General features: G+C 63.0%; 1 protein-coding gene across 1 annotated transcript; it reads left to right on the plus strand.

The window, feature by feature from the left end:
• The first annotated feature begins 1,389 nt into the window (after positions 1–1,389).
• Positions 1,390–13,220, plus strand: HAPLN4 (hyaluronan and proteoglycan link protein 4). Its single transcript, XM_071578059.1, has 5 exons — positions 1,390–1,652; positions 3,657–3,774; positions 5,088–5,450; positions 8,034–8,336; positions 12,253–13,220. Exons 2-5 carry the CDS (start codon positions 3,657–3,659, stop codon positions 12,576–12,578), a joined length of 1,110 nt encoding a protein of 369 aa, XP_071434160.1. The 5' UTR covers positions 1,390–1,652; the 3' UTR covers positions 12,579–13,220.
• The last annotated feature ends 2,078 nt before the right edge of the window (positions 13,221–15,298 follow it).

Genomic DNA, 15,298 nt, shown 5'->3' on the forward strand with positions numbered 1-15,298 from the left:
TCACCACCGTAGGGATTCTGTCACTGTCCTGGGGGGCTGTCCCCATCCTGGGGATGCTGTCCCCATCCTGGGGGTGCTGTCCCCATCCTGGGGGGTCTGACACTGTCCTGGGGGCTGCTGTCCCCATCCTGGGGGTACTGTCCCCATCCTGGGGGTGCTGTCCCCATCCTGGGGGGGCTTTCCCCATCCTGGGGGTGCTGTCCCCATCCTGGGGGGTCTGACACTGTCCTGGGGGCTGCTGTCCCCATCCTGGGCGTGCTGTCCCCTCATGGGGGTGCTGTCCCTTCCCGGGTGGCTCCTGCCCGGTGCCCCTCGCTCTGCCCCAACAGCCACAGAGCAGTGGGCCCCTTCTGCCAGAGGTGTCACCAAGGGTGCCCTGGTCCCCTGCTGTCCCCAGACCCTGTGGGGACCTCAGGGTGCTGCACAGGGACGCGGCTGCAGCCACAGCCCTGCCCGTGCCCGGCCCGGGGGGTTTCACTGCTGGGGGTGTCCCCTCCCGGCGGGTCCCGGGGGTGCCCCTGGCCCAGCCTGGCCACGCTGGGAGGACTCAGGAGTGGGGGCAGTGCCAGGAAAAGGCTGTTTACAAAATAAACCAGCGAAGGTTCGTTCCGGAGCCCGTGGCTTTGCTGTGCCCAGCGAAATGCCCCCGTGCCAGCGGTGGGACCACCGCGAGGGACCCCCCTGGCATCTCCAGGAATGAGGAGCCCCCCGGCTGCACCCCCGCGGCCCTTTGGGGGGTCCCTGCGTGTGCCAGGGTGCCCACGGGTGGGCAGGGGTGTGAGAGTGTGGGGATGGACAGGAGTGGTGTGGTGGGCACACGGGGGGGGGGGAGTGGGCACACGGGGGAGGGGTGGGCACACGGGTGGGTGTGGTGGGCCCACGGGTGGGGAGTGGGCACACGGGGGGGGGGTGGGCACACGGGTGGGTGTGGTGGGCCCACGGGTGGGGAGTGGGCACACGGGTGGGTGTGGTGGGCACACGGGTGGGTGGGCGCACCTCAGCTGGGGGATGGGCACACGGGTGGGTGTGGTGGGCCCACGGGTGGGGAGTGGGCACACGGGTGGGTGTGGTGGGCCCACGGGTGGGGAGTGGGCACACGGGTGGGTGTGATGGGCACACGGGTGGGTGGGCACACCTCAGTAGGGGGTGGGCACACGGGTGAGTGTGATGGGCACACGGGTGGGTGTGATGGGCACACAGGTGGGGAGTGGGCACACGGGTGGGTGGGCGCACCTCAGCTCGGGGGTGGGCACACGGGTGGGAGGAGAGGGGCGCACAAGGGTTTGGGAGGGTGGGCGCACGCTCAGGTGGGTGCCCACAGGAGGCAGGCGGGTGGGTGGGCACACGCTGCCCTTGCGGGGTGCCCAGTGCGAGGATTTCCCCGACAAAACTCCTCATCCCCCGCGTGTCTCGCAGCCCGGGCCGGGGGTCCCGGAGCACCGGAGGGGTCCCGGGGGGGGCCGGGCGGGCCGGTGACCTTGGGCGAGCCGCCGGTCCTGCGCAGGGCCGGGCCGAGCTCCCGGTGCCGCCCCCTGCGCGGAGCCGCCCCGGCCGTACCGGCGGCACCGGCGATCCCGGAGGCACCGGAGGCACCCGCGGCACCGTCGCTGTCCTGCGGGGGGGCCCGTCCCGCCGCCCGCACCGGGGACACGGTGAGTGAGTGCGGGGCTGCGGCGGCTCCGCAGGCGCGGGGCGGGCGCGGGGGGCGCCGGGACGGGACCCCCGCTGGGGCCGGGACCGGGCGGGACGCGGCGGGCGGGGGTCGCTCCCGGCGGGGAGGCGGCGGCGGCGGCAGGGCCGGTTCTCCACGCGCTGCGCTGCCCGGGCACCGGAGTCCCGCAGCCCCGGGGCTGCCGCCGCAGTGTCCCGCACTGCAACACCGCACCGGGCCCGCGGCCGCGCACGGGGACAGCGGGGACCGCCGCAACCCTCGCCCCGACCGGGCACCGGGACCCCCGGCAGGGACTGCCCACCTCCCTCTGCCCCCGACCGGGCACCGGGACCCCCAACAGGGGCTGCCCACGTCCTCCTGGCCCCGGACCTGGCACCGGGACCCCCGGCAGGGGCTGCCCACCTCCCTCTGCCCCCGACCGGGCACCGGGACCCTCGGCAGGGGCTGCCCACCTCCCTCTGCCCCTGGATTTGGCACCGTGACCCCCGGCAGGGGCTGCCCACCTCCCTCTGCCCCTGGATTTGGCACCGTGACCCCCGGCAGGGGCTGTCCCGTTCTCACTACCCCCGGACTTGGCACTGGAACCCCCGGGAGTCTGCCCCGTTCCTTGTGCCCTCGGAGCCAACCCTGGAAGTCTCGTGGGGCATTTTCCGGCTCCCCCTGCCCCGACCGGGCACTGGGACTACCGAGGGTCGCTGTCCCGCTCTGCATCCCCACGGACCGGGCACCGGGGCTGTCCCACTCCCCTTTACCCCAGACTTGGCACCAGGACCACCGGGAGGGGCTGTCCCTCTCCCCGTGCCCCCAGACTTGGCACCGGGACCACTGGAAGAGGCTGCCCCACTCCCCCTGGTGCCCGCTCAGTCACCGGGACCTCCGGAGGGTCCGCTCTGCTCCCTGTGCCCCAGAGAGAGCGACGGGACCCCTGTGAGGGCTGTACCGCTTCAGATGCCCCCGGAGCGGGCACCGGGACCCCCGTGGGGCTGCCCTGCTCCCTCTTCCCCCCAGCTTGACACCGGGACCACCGGGAGGGGCTGCCCTGCTCCCCCTGCCCCACATCCAGCTCCTGGCTCCCCTTCCCACCTTCCCCTGCGCTTTGGGGGGGCTTATCCCCACAGTGAGGGGGCACAGAGTGCCAGGGTGGCAACTGGGGCACCCCCAGAACGCGGAGCTCGGGCTCGCAGCCCCCGGGGCTCAGGGGGCTCTGGCAGAGTTTCCTCGGGCAGGGGGGAGGCTCGAGGGTCGCGGGGGGCTCCAGCACACGATCCTGGGGCATGGGGGAGGCAGCCGGGGGTCCCGGGGGGCTCCAGCACACGATCCTCGGGCATGGGGGAGGCAGTCGGGGGTCCTGGGGGGCTCCAGCACATGATCCTGGGGCATGGGGGAGGCAGCTGGAGGGCTCGGTGGGCTCTGGCATACGATCCTCGGGCATGGAGGAGGCAGCCGGGGGTCCTGGGGGGCTCCAGCACACGATCCTGGGGCATGGGGGAGGCAGCCGGGGGTCCCGGGGGGCTCCAGCACACGATCCTCGGGCATGGGGGAGGCAGTCGGGGGTCCCGGGGGGCTCCGGCCGCCTCAGCCCACTCAGCTCCATCAGTTCACTTTCCAGATGTGCCGGCGCTGCCATAAATAACTCAGGAGAACCGGCGCGGCGCGTGTGCCATGAAATATTCATGCCAGCTGTAACTGAGCGGGCAAAGCCGAGTTCAGCGCCGGGGGCAGGGGGTCCCTGGGGCCCGGGGGGTCGTGGCGGGGAGGCAAAGAGCGGCCCAGCACTGCCCGTGCCCCCCTCGGCTTTGGGAGGATGAAGGGGCAGGCGGGGTGGGGGGGCAGCGGGTGGTGGCACCCCAAGGGGTGTGGATTGGGGACCAGCATCGCTGATGGGGGGTTACCCATGCTGGGGGTCGGGCAGAGAGTGGGTTCCCCTCTGCCAGTCTCCTCCCAAGGGAATTGGGGGGTGCTGAGGGGTCTGCTGTCCCCACAGATGCGCCCCCAAAGCCCCTGGGCTGCTGGTCTGGCAGTGCTGCTGCTCCTGGTGGGAATCCTCAGCTCGGAGGGGCTGGTCAGCCCCAGGGGGAGGAAGAAGGTGGTTCATGTCATGGGTGAGTGGGAAGGGGAGGGATGGGATGGAATGGAATGGAATGGGGTGGGATGGGATGGGATGGGATGGAATGGAATGGAATGGGGTGGGATGGGATGGGATGGGATGGGATGGGGTGGGGTGGGATGGGATGGGATGGGATGGGATGGGATGGGATGGGATGGGGTGGGGTGGGATGGGATGGGATGGGGTGGGATGGGATGGGATGGGGTGGGGTGGGATGGGGTGGGATGGGGTGGGGTGGGGTGGGGTGGGATGGGATGGGGTGGGGTGGGGTGGGATGGGGTGGGATGGGGTGGGATGGGGTGGGATGGGGTGGGGTGGGGTGGGATGGGATGGGATGGGGTGGGGTGGGATGGGGTGGGATGGGATGGGTTGGGGTGGGATGGGATGGGATGGGATGGGATGGCGGGAGCTGTCCTGCAGCCATCAGGCTGTTTGGTTCAATGCCCATCAAAGCATGACCTGGATCTCTGGTGCTTCCACTGTGTCCCCCCTGTCCTGAGCTGTCCCCTTGTCCTGTGAGAGCCCTCCTGGGCTTGTGCCAAACCCTTCTCGGGGTTCACAAGGCCCCCCATATCTCCGTCCTGCCTCGTCCCCACGGTGCATCCTGCCTGTGTCCCGGCACCACCTGGGGGAAGGCAGGGACAGGCTGGAGACAGGGCCAGCCCTGAGCTTGGTGTCCCTTGCAGAGGGTGACAGCAGGGCCATGGTGGTGACAGGGCCAGCCCTGAGCTCAGTGTCCCTTGCAGAGGGTGACAGTGGGGCTGTGGTGGTGACAGCGGGGCCATGGTGGTGACAGCAGGGCCATGGTGGTGACTGTTGGGTTGTGGTGGTGTGGTGACAGCAGGGCCATGTTGGTGACATGCCAGCCCTGAGCTCGGTGTCCCTTGCAGAGGGTGACAGTGGGGCCATGGTGGTGACAGCAGGGCCATGTTGGTGACATGCCAGCCCTGAGCTCGGTGTCCCTTGCAGAGGGTGACAGTCGTGGTGACAGCAGGTCCATGTTGGTGACAAGCCATCCCTGCTCTCGGTGTCCCTTGCAGAGGGTGACAGTGGTGGTGGCAGCGGGTCCATGTTGGTGACATGCCATCCCTGAGCTCGGTGTCCCTTGCAGAGGGTGGCAGCGGGTCCATGTTGGTGACATGCCATCCCTGCTCTCGGTGTCCCTTGCAGAGGGTGACAGCAGGGCCATGTAGGTGACAGCAGGGTCATGTTGGTGACATGCCATCCCTGAGCTCGGTGTCCCTTGCAGAGGGTGACAGCAGGTCCATGTTGGTGACAAGCCATCCCTGCTCTCGGTGTCCCTTGCAGAGGGCGACAGCGGCACCGTGGTGGTGCAGACCGCGCCGGGCAAGGTGGTGACACACCGCGGTGGCACCATCATCCTGCCCTGCCGATACCACTACGACGTCTCCGCTCACGACCCCGCCGAGATCCGCCTCAAGTGGACCAAAGTGACGGAGCCCATGGAGTTCGAGGACGTGTTCGTGGCGCTGGGCTCGGCCCGCCGCGCCTTCGGGCCCTACCGCGGCCGCACCGCCCTGCAGGAGGACGGGGCCGGGGACGCCTCGCTCATCATCCGCAACGTCACCCTGCAGGACTACGGGCGCTACGAGTGCGAGGTCACCAACGAGCTGGAGGACGACACCGGAGTGGTCAAGCTGGACCTGGAAGGTGCAGACCTGGAGGGTCTCCGGGGGTGGAGGGTAAAGGGGGGTGAGGAGGTGCCCCCCAGAAACGGCGGGGAGGGGAAGGTGAGGGGGGTTCGGGGCAGGAGGGCAGGAGGTTGGGGGTAAAAAGGGAAAAGGGGAATTGAAAGGGAAAGGGGGAATTGGAAAGGGAAAAGGGGAATTGGAAAGGAAAAAGGGGAATGGAAAAGGGAAAAAGGGGAATTGGAAAGGGAAAAAGGGGAATTGGAAAGGAAAAGGGGGAATGGAAAAGGGAAAAGGGGGAATTGGAAAGGGAAAGGGGGAATTGGAAAGGGAAAGGGGGAATTGGAAAGGGAAAAGGGGAATGGAAAGGGAAAGGGGGAATTGGAAAGGGAAAGGGGGAATTGGAAAGGAAGAAGTGGAATGTAAAAGGGAAAAAGGGGAATTGGAAAGGAAAAAGGGGAATGGAAAGGGAAAAGGGGGAATTGGAAAGGGAAAAGAGGGAATTGGAAAGGGAAAAAGGGGAATTGGAAAGGAAAAAGGGGAATGGAAAAGGGAAAAAGGGGAATTGGAAAGGGAAAGGGGTTATTGGAAAGGGAAAAGGGGAATTGGAAAGGAAAAAGGGGAATGGAAAGGGAAAAGGGGGAATTGGAAAGGGAAAGGGGGAATTGGAAAGGGAAAAAGGAGAATTGGAAAGGAAGAAGTGGAGTTGGAAAGGGAAAAGTGGAATTGAAAAGGGAAAAGTGAAATTGAAAAGGGAAAAATTGGAATTGAAAAGGAAAAAGGGGAATTGGAAAGGAAAATATTGGAATTAAAAAAGGAAAAAGTGGAATTAAAAAGGAAGAACTGGAATTAAAAAGGAAAAACTGGTATTAAGAAGGCAAAACTGTCCCACCAAACCCCTCCACGCTGTGACCAGAAGGATCCTCGAGGACCGCCCAGCTCCGGGAGCTGCTGCTCTGGGCACTGGGGCCACCAGTGGTGCTGCTGTGCCCTCTGAGCCCCCCAAAAAAGGGAGTTTGCCCCTTTCCCAACATCCCAGCAGGCTCAGAGCCACACTCAGCACCAGCCCCGGGGGCTTTCCAAGCCTCTCTCCATCTCCGGCCTTTACGAGCTGCCAGCCCATAAACCTGGAGCGACAATAAAAGCCAATAACGGGGACAATAAAACCGCGGCACGTGCCGGGAGAAACAACCGGTTGTGACGGGAACGAGCCGGGCTGGGGAACGACAACCACCAGGGGGGACATCGGGAGTGAGGGGAGATGTCAGTTCTGGAAGATTTATGGGGAGGAAACGGAGCTTGTGTTCTCCTGCTCAGGGATAATTTGGATGTTTCTCCTCTTGCATTCCAGAGGGAAGTTACAGCCTCCCTATGGAATGAGAGACAACTCTGGGGGGGAGACCAGAGAAGGGGAAATTGAAGTTGGAGATCAGGAAGAAATTCTTTGCAGAGAGAGTGCTCAGGGATTGGAATGGGCTGCCCAGAGAGGGGGTGGATTCCCCATCCCTGGAGGTTTTTCAGCTGAGCTTGGCCGTGGCACTGAGTGCCATGATCTGGTAAAGGGACTGGAGTTGGACCAAGGGTTGGACTTGATGATCTCGGAGGTCTCTTCCAACCCAACTGAGAAGAGCAACGAGGCTGGAGAAGGGACTGGAGGTGGCACTGAGTGTCCTCTGAAACACCTCCAGGGACAGAGAATCCACCAGGTCTTGATCCAGCCCCACTGGGATCACCAGCCCAGGGCACTGAGTGCCAGAGTGATCCCAGTGGGGTTGGATCAAAGGTTGGACTTGATGAGCTCAGAGGTCTCTTCCAAGCCAAGTGAGAAGAGAAGAGCAACGAGGCTGGAGAAGGGACTGGAGCACAAGTGCTGTGGGGAGAGGCTGAGGGAGCTGGGGGTGTTCAGCCTGGAGAAGAGGAGGCTCAGAGGTGACCTCAGCACTGTCTGGAACTGCCTGAAGGGAAGTTCTGGCCAGCTGGGGGTTGGTCTCTTCTCCCAGGCACTCAGCAATAGGACAAGGGGGGCTCAAGCTCTGCCAGGGGAAATTGAAGTTGGAGATCAGGTAGAAATTCTTTGCAGAGAGAGTGCTCAGGGATTGGAATGGGCTGCCCAGAGAGGGGGTGGATTCCCCATCCCTGGAGGTTTTTCAGCTGAGCTTGGCCGTGGCACTGAGTGCCATGATCTGGTAAAGGGACTGGAGTTGGACCAAGGGTTGGACTTGATGATCTCAGAGGGCTTTTCCACCCCAATCCATTCTGTGATTCTGTGGATGTGGCACTGAGTGAGAATCCACCATGTCTTGATCCAACCCCACTGGGATCACCAGCCCAGGGCACGGAGTGCCCTGGGCTGGTGATCCCAGTAGGGTTGGACCAAGGGTTGGACTTGCTGATCTCAGAGGGCTTTTCCAACCCAATCCATTCCAGGATTCTGTGATTTACTGGCAGTACAAGGCACATGGAATGGGAGCTGCAGTTTCTCTGTTAAGTCTTTAAAGCTGAAATCCTCTTTCACCCTCTTTGTTGGGTGCAGCTTCAAACCAAGGCAGGGCAGTCCCCTCCCCACCCTCTCCTTCCTCCCGCCCCTCCTCTCCCTCCCCTCCAGGCGTCATCTTCCCCTACCACCCTCGCCTGGGTCGCTACACCCTGAACTTCCACGAGGCTCAGCAGGCGTGCCTGGAGCAGGATGGCATCCTGGCATCGCACGACCAGCTGCACCAGGCGTGGCTGGAGGGCATGGACTGGTGCAACGCGGGCTGGCTGGAGGACGGCTCGGTGCAGTACCCGATCTCCCGGCCGAGGGAGGAGTGTGGCCGCAAGGACACGCCCGTGGGCGTGCGGAATTACGGCTTCAGGCACAAGGAGAGCGAGCACTACGATGCCTTCTGCTTCACCTCCAACCTCAACGGTAACAAAAGGGAGGGCAAACTGAGGCGCTGGGGGGGCAGGGGAGGGAGTGGGGCCGGTCACTGACCCCCAGGGGTTGGGCTCAGCTTTGTTCAACATCTTTATAGATGGTTTAGATGAGGGGATTGAGTCCATTATTAGTAAATTTGCCGATGACACCAAGTTGGGAGGGGGTGTCGACCTGCTGGATGGCAGGAGGGCTCTGCAGGGGGACTTGGATAGTCTGGAGAGATTTGGAAAAGGACCTGGACAGGTTGGAGGGCAGGAGGATTCTGCAGAGGGTTCTGGATAGTCTGGAGGGATCTGGAGAAGGACCTGGAGAGGGTGGAGGGATCTGGAGAAGGACTTGAGCAGGCTAGAGGGCAGGAGGGCTCTGCAGAGGGATCTGGATAGTCTGGAGGGATCTGGAGAAGGACCTGGATAGTCTGGAGAGATTTGGAGAAGGATCTGGACAGGCTGGAGGGATCTGGAGAAGGACCTGGACAGGCTGGAGGGATCTGGAGAAGGACCTGGACAGGCTGGAGGGCAGGAGGCCCTACAGAGGGACCTGGATAGACTTGAGGGATGGGCTGATCCCAATGGGCTGAAGTTCAGCAAGGCCAAGTGCAGGTCCTGCCCTTTGGCCACCCCAACCCCTGCAGCGCTCCAGGCTGGGCACAGAGTGGCTGGAGAGCAGCCAGGCAGAGGGACCTGGGGGGACTGAGGGACAGGAAGCTCAACAGGAGCCACCAGTGTGCCCAGGTGGCCAAGAAGGCCAAGGGGATCCTGGCCTGGATCCAAAGTAGCGTGGCCAGCAGGCCCAGGGCAGTGACCCTTCCCCTGGACTCTGCCTTGGGGAGGCCACACCTTGAGTGTTGTGTTCAGTTCTGGGCCCCTCAGTTGAGGCAAGAGATTGAGGGGCTGGAGCGGGGCCAGAGAAGAGCAACGAGGCTGGAGAAGGGACTGGAGGTGGCACTGAGTGTCCTCTGAAACCCCTCCAGGGACAGAGAATCCACCAGGTCTTGATCCAGCCCCACTGGGATCAGCAGCCCAGGGCACGGAGTGCCAGAGTGATCCCAGTGGGGTTGGATCAAGGGTTGGACTTGATGAGCTCAGAGGTCTCTTCCAAGCCAAGCGATTCTATAATTCTATGGGGAGATGTTCCCTTGGGAATCCAGGAGGATACTCAGCCCCAGAGGGAGGATGTGGCTGCTCTTCCCTTCCCTGGATTCTTTGATGCATCAGGAAGGGTTTCAGTGCTGAGGGACCTCCAGCATCCACCTCATCACTTTTGGGGTTGGAACACGCAGTTTTAGCAAAAACTTCTCTTTTTTTAGCAAAAACTTCTCTTTTTTTAGCAAAAACTTCTCTTTTTTTAGCAAAACCCTCCCCTTTTTTAGCAATACCCCCCTTTTTGTTCCAAACTCCCAGGCAGGAGCAGCAGCAATGCCCAGGTGATGGATGATGGCAGGACCACACAAGACAAATGGGAGCCAGGAGAGCTCCTGGGATCTCTAAATCCCTCCTGGCTGGCAAAGAGGGGCTGGAGGGCTCTGCTGGTGTTTATTTAGTGCTGGCAGGTGGGATAAATAGCAGGAGACACCGGCAGGAGGAGCTGGCACTGCCCATAAACCTGCCCATAAACACAGCGGGTGCTCAGAGCCCAGCCAGGCCCTCCCCTCCTCCAGCCCCCCAAAATGTGCTGAGAGGTCCACGGGATTTGTACCACCAGACACCTCCAGCCCCCCAAAAATGTGCTGAGGGTTCCACAGGGTTTGCACCTCCTGCCTCCTCCAGTCCCCCAAAAATATATTGAAGGAACCCCAGGGTTTCCATCACTCACCTCCTCCAGCCCCCCAAAATGTATTAAGGGGTCCACAGGGTTTGTACCACAGACACCTCCAGCCCCCCAAAAACATGTTGGGGGAACCCCAGGGCTTCCATCAGTCACCTCCTCCAGCCCCCCAAAAATGTGTTGGGGGATCCACAGGGTTTGTATCACCAGACATCTCCAGCCCCCCCAAAAATGTGTTGGGGGATCCACAGAACTTTCATGATGTGTCTTCTTCAACCCCCCCAAAAAATGCATTTGGGGGAATCCACAGAACTTGTCCCACTTTTCCTCCAGCTCCCCAAAAATGCACTGAGGGGTCTCACAGGATTTTCACCTTCTGCAGCCCCCCAAAAATGTGTTGGGGGAACCCCAGGACTTCCATCACTCGTCTCCTCCAGTCCCTCCAAAAATATGTTGAGGGGTCCACAGGGTTTGCACCTCCTGCCTCCTCCAGTCCCCCAAAAACATGTTGAGGGAACCCCAGGGCTTCCATCACTCACCTCCTCCAGCCCCCCAAAAGGTGTTGAGGGGTCCACAGGGTTTGTACCACCAGACACCTCCAGCCCCCCCAAAAATGTGTTGGGGGATCCACAGAACTTTCATGATGTGTCTTCTTCAACCCCCCCCAAAAATGCATTTGGGGGAATCCACAGAACCTGCCCCACTTTTCCTCCAGCTCCCCAAAAATGCATTGGGGGGGCTCACAGGATTTGCACCTCCTGCAGCCCCCCAAAAAATGTGTTGAGGGAACTCCAGGACTTCCATCACTCGTCTCCTCCAGCCCCCAAAATACATCCTGGGGGTCCACAGGGTTTGCATCACATTTTCTCCAGCTCCCAAAAAACCCTTGTACCCCTCCCAACCATCCCATCAAACCATCCCCACTTCCACAAGGGATCCAGGGATGCTCCAGGAGGGACCACAAGTCTTGTATCCCTCACCCACATCCCACCAAACCATCCCCACAGCCACAGAGGGATCCAGGGCTGCTCCAGGAGGGGTCCAAGCCTTGTACCCCTCACCCACCAAACCATCCCCACAGCCACTGGGGGATCCAGAGCTGCTCCAGGAGGGGTCCAAGCCTTGTACCCCTCCCAAACCACACCCACAGCCACGGGGGGATCCAGAGCTGCTCCAGGAGGGGTCCAAGCCTTGTACCCCTCACCCACCAAACCATCCCCACTTCCACAAGGGATCCAGGGCTGCTCCAGGGGGATCCACAAGCCTTGTACCCCTCCCAAATTATCCCCACAGCCTCAGGGGGATCCAGGGCTGCTCCAGGGGGATCCACAAGCCTTGTACCCCTCACCCCCATCCCACCAAACCATGTCCACTTCCACAAGGGATCCAGGGCTGCTCAAAGGGGGTTCAAGCCTTGTACCCCTCACCCACCAAACCATCCCCACAGCCACGAGGGATCCAGGGCTGCTCCAGGAGGGGTCCAAGCCTTGTACCCCTCCCAAACCATCCCCACAGCCTCGGGGGGATCCAGGGCTGCTCCAGGGGGTCCACAAGCCTTGTACCCCTCACCCCCATCCCACCAAACCATCCCCACAGCCACAGAGGGATCCAGGGCTGCTCCAGGGAGGATCCACAAGCCTTGTACCCCTCCCAAACCACCCCTACAGCCTCAGGGGGATCCAGGGCTGCTCAAAGGGGGTCCACAAGTCTTGTACCCCTCCCAAACCATCCCCACAGCCTTGGGGGGATCCAGGGCTGCTCCAGGGGGTCCACAAGCCTTGTACCCCTCCCAAACCACCCCTACAGCCACGGGGGGATCCAGAGCTGCTCCAGGAGGGGTCCAAGCCTTGTACCCCTCACCCACCAAACCACTCCCACAGTCACGAGGGGATCCAGAACTGCTCCAGGGGGTACCATAAGCCTTGTACCCCTCCCAAACCATCCCCACAGCCTCGGGGGGATCCAGGGCTGCTCCAGGGGGGGATCCACAAGCCTTGTACCCCTCCCAAACCATTCCCACAACCTCGGGGGGATCCAGGGCTGCTCCAGGGGGGGATCCACAAGCCTTGTACCCCTCCCAAACCATCCCCACAGCCTCGGGGGGATCCAGGGCTGCTCCAGCATCCTGCCACCCCTTCCACAGGCAAAGTTTACTTCCTGAAGACCTTCCGCAAGCTGAGCTACCCGGAGGCGGTTCAGGCGTGCAAGAACAACGGCGGGGCCGTGGCCAAGGTGGGGCAGCTCTACGCGGCCTGGAAGCTGCAGCTGCTGGACCGCTGCGAGGCGGGCTGGTTGGAGGACGGCAGTATCCGCTACCCCATCGTGAATCCCCGCGCCCGCTGCGGCGGCAGAGAGCCCGGCGTGCGCAACCTGGGCTTCCCCGACAAGAAATACAAGCTTTTCGGCGTTTATTGCTTCAAAAAAGCCGGTGAGGCTCCTCCGGAGAAGGGGCACCCCAACCGCGTGTGAGGGTTTGGTGGGAGGTGGGAGCACCCCCCGAAGTTTGGCCGGGGAATTGCCCTCCTTGGTGTTGGGGGTTTGTGCGGGGCTCCCCCCGGGGAGCGCGGGGAGCTGCGGGCAGCCCCTGCCTTGGACTGGAGAGGTGCCCACGCGGTGCCAAGGCAGCCGGTGGCACTTGGGGAAGCTGAGGCAGCGGGAGGGGAAGGATTTAGGAGCCCTGCCAGGAGCCACCGCAGCCGGAGCCAGGGCTGGCTCGCAGCTCGTTGCAGCTCTTGCTTCTCCACCAGCCTATTGCATGTGCTAAAGGCCCAGCAAAGCCCCCCCTCGACGTGCTCGTGCCCCCCCCGGGGTGCCCACCCTGCGCTGTGCCCGGTCACACAGCACGGAGCCCCTCCCCGCCCCCCGGGAGGTGCCACCAGTGTCACTGCACCGTCAGGTCTCTGCAGGGGACTGTCCTGCCAAGGGCTCCCCCAAACCCCACCTTGGCGCTGGGCAAGGGCTGGGGGCACTGGGCAGCTTGGGGGGCACCCGCAGCCCACTCAGCCCCTGCCGGGTGGGCGCAGGGCTGGGGCAGCTCCCTCGCTTGGCTTCGTGCGGTGCCGCAGTGGGAGGGGCTGGGTGGGCACCGGCCCCCCGTGCCCGCCCGGCCGGGCACCCCCCGAGGCTTTTGGCAGCCCTGGACAGTAGATGAAATAAAAGCTTCGGCTGCTTTTGAGAGCTGAGCCGGGCTCTGGTGTGTCCTTTGCTGGTGCCACCCCCCGGGGATGTCCCAGGGGTGCAGGGGGACCCCGAGGGGGCTCGGCTTGTGTTCCCTCCCTGTTCCCAGCACGTTCAGAGCATCTTCTTGGATTTGTTGGGACAGATCCAAGGGAGCAGCATCGGCGGAGCCACAACGGGGCATCCCCGTGGCTGGCAGAGCTCAGGAGACACCTGTGGGGGTGGCAGGACATGGGTGGGCACTCCAGGATCCTCAAGGACAGAGGAGCAACTGTGGGGGTGGCAGGACATGGGTGGGCACTCTGGGACCCTGAGGACAGAAGAGCCACCGTGGGGGTGACAGGACATGGGTGGGCAGTCCGGGATCCCCCAGGCCAAAGGGGCCACTCTGGGGGTGGCAGGACATGGGTGGGCACTCCGGGGTCTCTCAGACCAGAGGGGCCACTCTGGGGTGGCAGGACATGGGTGGGCACTCTGGGGACCCCCAGGCTAGAGAGGCCACTCTGGGGGTGGCAGGACATGGGTGGGCACTCCAGGGTCTCTCAGACCAGAGGGGCCACTCTGGAGGTGGCAGGACATGGGTGGGCACTCCGGGGTCTCTCAGACCAGAGGGGCCACTCTGGAGGTGGCAGGACATGGGTGGGCACTCCGGGGTCCCCCAGGCCAGAGGGACTCGGGGCTTCCTCCACACCCAGCCCATCCATCACCTTCAGACTGCTGGGAACAAGGAGCTGCTGGGATGTGACACCCCTGGGAGGGGACAGTGGGTGTCAGGGGCCACCAGAGGCGGTGGGTGATGGAGGGTGGGGGCACCCATGGCAGGGACCACCCCAGTAAACCCATCGGTGTCTCCACATCCTGAGGAGGAGCCGTGGCCGCACTGGGGACACACATGGCAGCCACCAGAGGGAAGATTCATGGAGAGTGGGCGGCATGTCTGGCACGGGGAGCCCTGGCAGAGGGACTGGCTTTGCCCAAAATTAATTTAGTGCCATGAAAGGAGGCAACGAGGTGGGGCAAAGGACACGGAGGGGCAAAGGACACGGAGGGGCAAAGGACATGGAGGGACAAAGGACATGGAGGGGCAAAGGACACGGCAAAGGACACGGTGGGGCAAAGGACATGGTGGGGCAAAGGACACGGAAGGGCAAAGGACACGGTGGGGCAAAGGACACGGAGGGGCAAAGGACATGGTGGGGCAAAGGACACGGTGGGGCAAAGGACACGGAAGGGCAAAGGACACGGAGGGGCAAAGGACATGGTGGGGCAAAGGACACGGAGGGGCAAAGGACAAGGCAAAGGACACGGTGGGGCAAAGGACACGGAGGGGCAAAGGACAAGGCAGGGCAAAGGACACAGCGGGGCAAAGGACACGGAGGGGCAAAGGACATGGCAAAGGACACGGAGGGGTAAAGGACACAGAGGGGCAAAGGACACGAAGGGGCAAAGGACACGGCGGGGCAAAGGACACAGAGGGGCAAAGGACAAGGCAGGGCAAAGGACATGGTGGGGCAAAGGACAAGGCAAAGGACACGGTGGGGCAAAGGACATGGTGGGGCAAAGGACACGGCGGGGCAAAGGACACGGAGGGGCAAAGGACACGGAGGGGCAAAGGACACGGCGAGGCAAAGGACACGGAGGGGCAAAGGACACGGAGGGGCAAAGGACACGGCGGGGCAAAGGACACAGGGGCTCCTTCCCGGGGGTCTCCACGGCCCCAGAAAAGTGCAGGGTCGGGGTCGCTCAACTGTTAAAAAAATTTATTAAAATGTCCAGCAGTACAGAAAGGCAGAGTCAGAAACGGGGGCTCGGGGGGTGGGTGGGGAGGGGGCTCAGGACGCGGCAGTCACATCGCAAACAGCAGAGATCAGAAAGCGCCGTACACACACACACACGCAACTCCAACGGGGGGACCCGAAACGAACGGGAAAAGGGGGAAAAACCCCCCCCACCCAACCCCAAAGAGGGGGCAAGGGGGGCAGCACAGCCCCGGGGGCACCGCGTGCCCACCC

The sequence above is a fragment of the Pithys albifrons genome, chromosome 27 (genome assembly GCF_047495875.1).
Source record: "Pithys albifrons albifrons isolate INPA30051 chromosome 27, PitAlb_v1, whole genome shotgun sequence".
Lineage (NCBI taxonomy): Eukaryota > Metazoa > Chordata > Aves > Passeriformes > Thamnophilidae > Pithys > Pithys albifrons.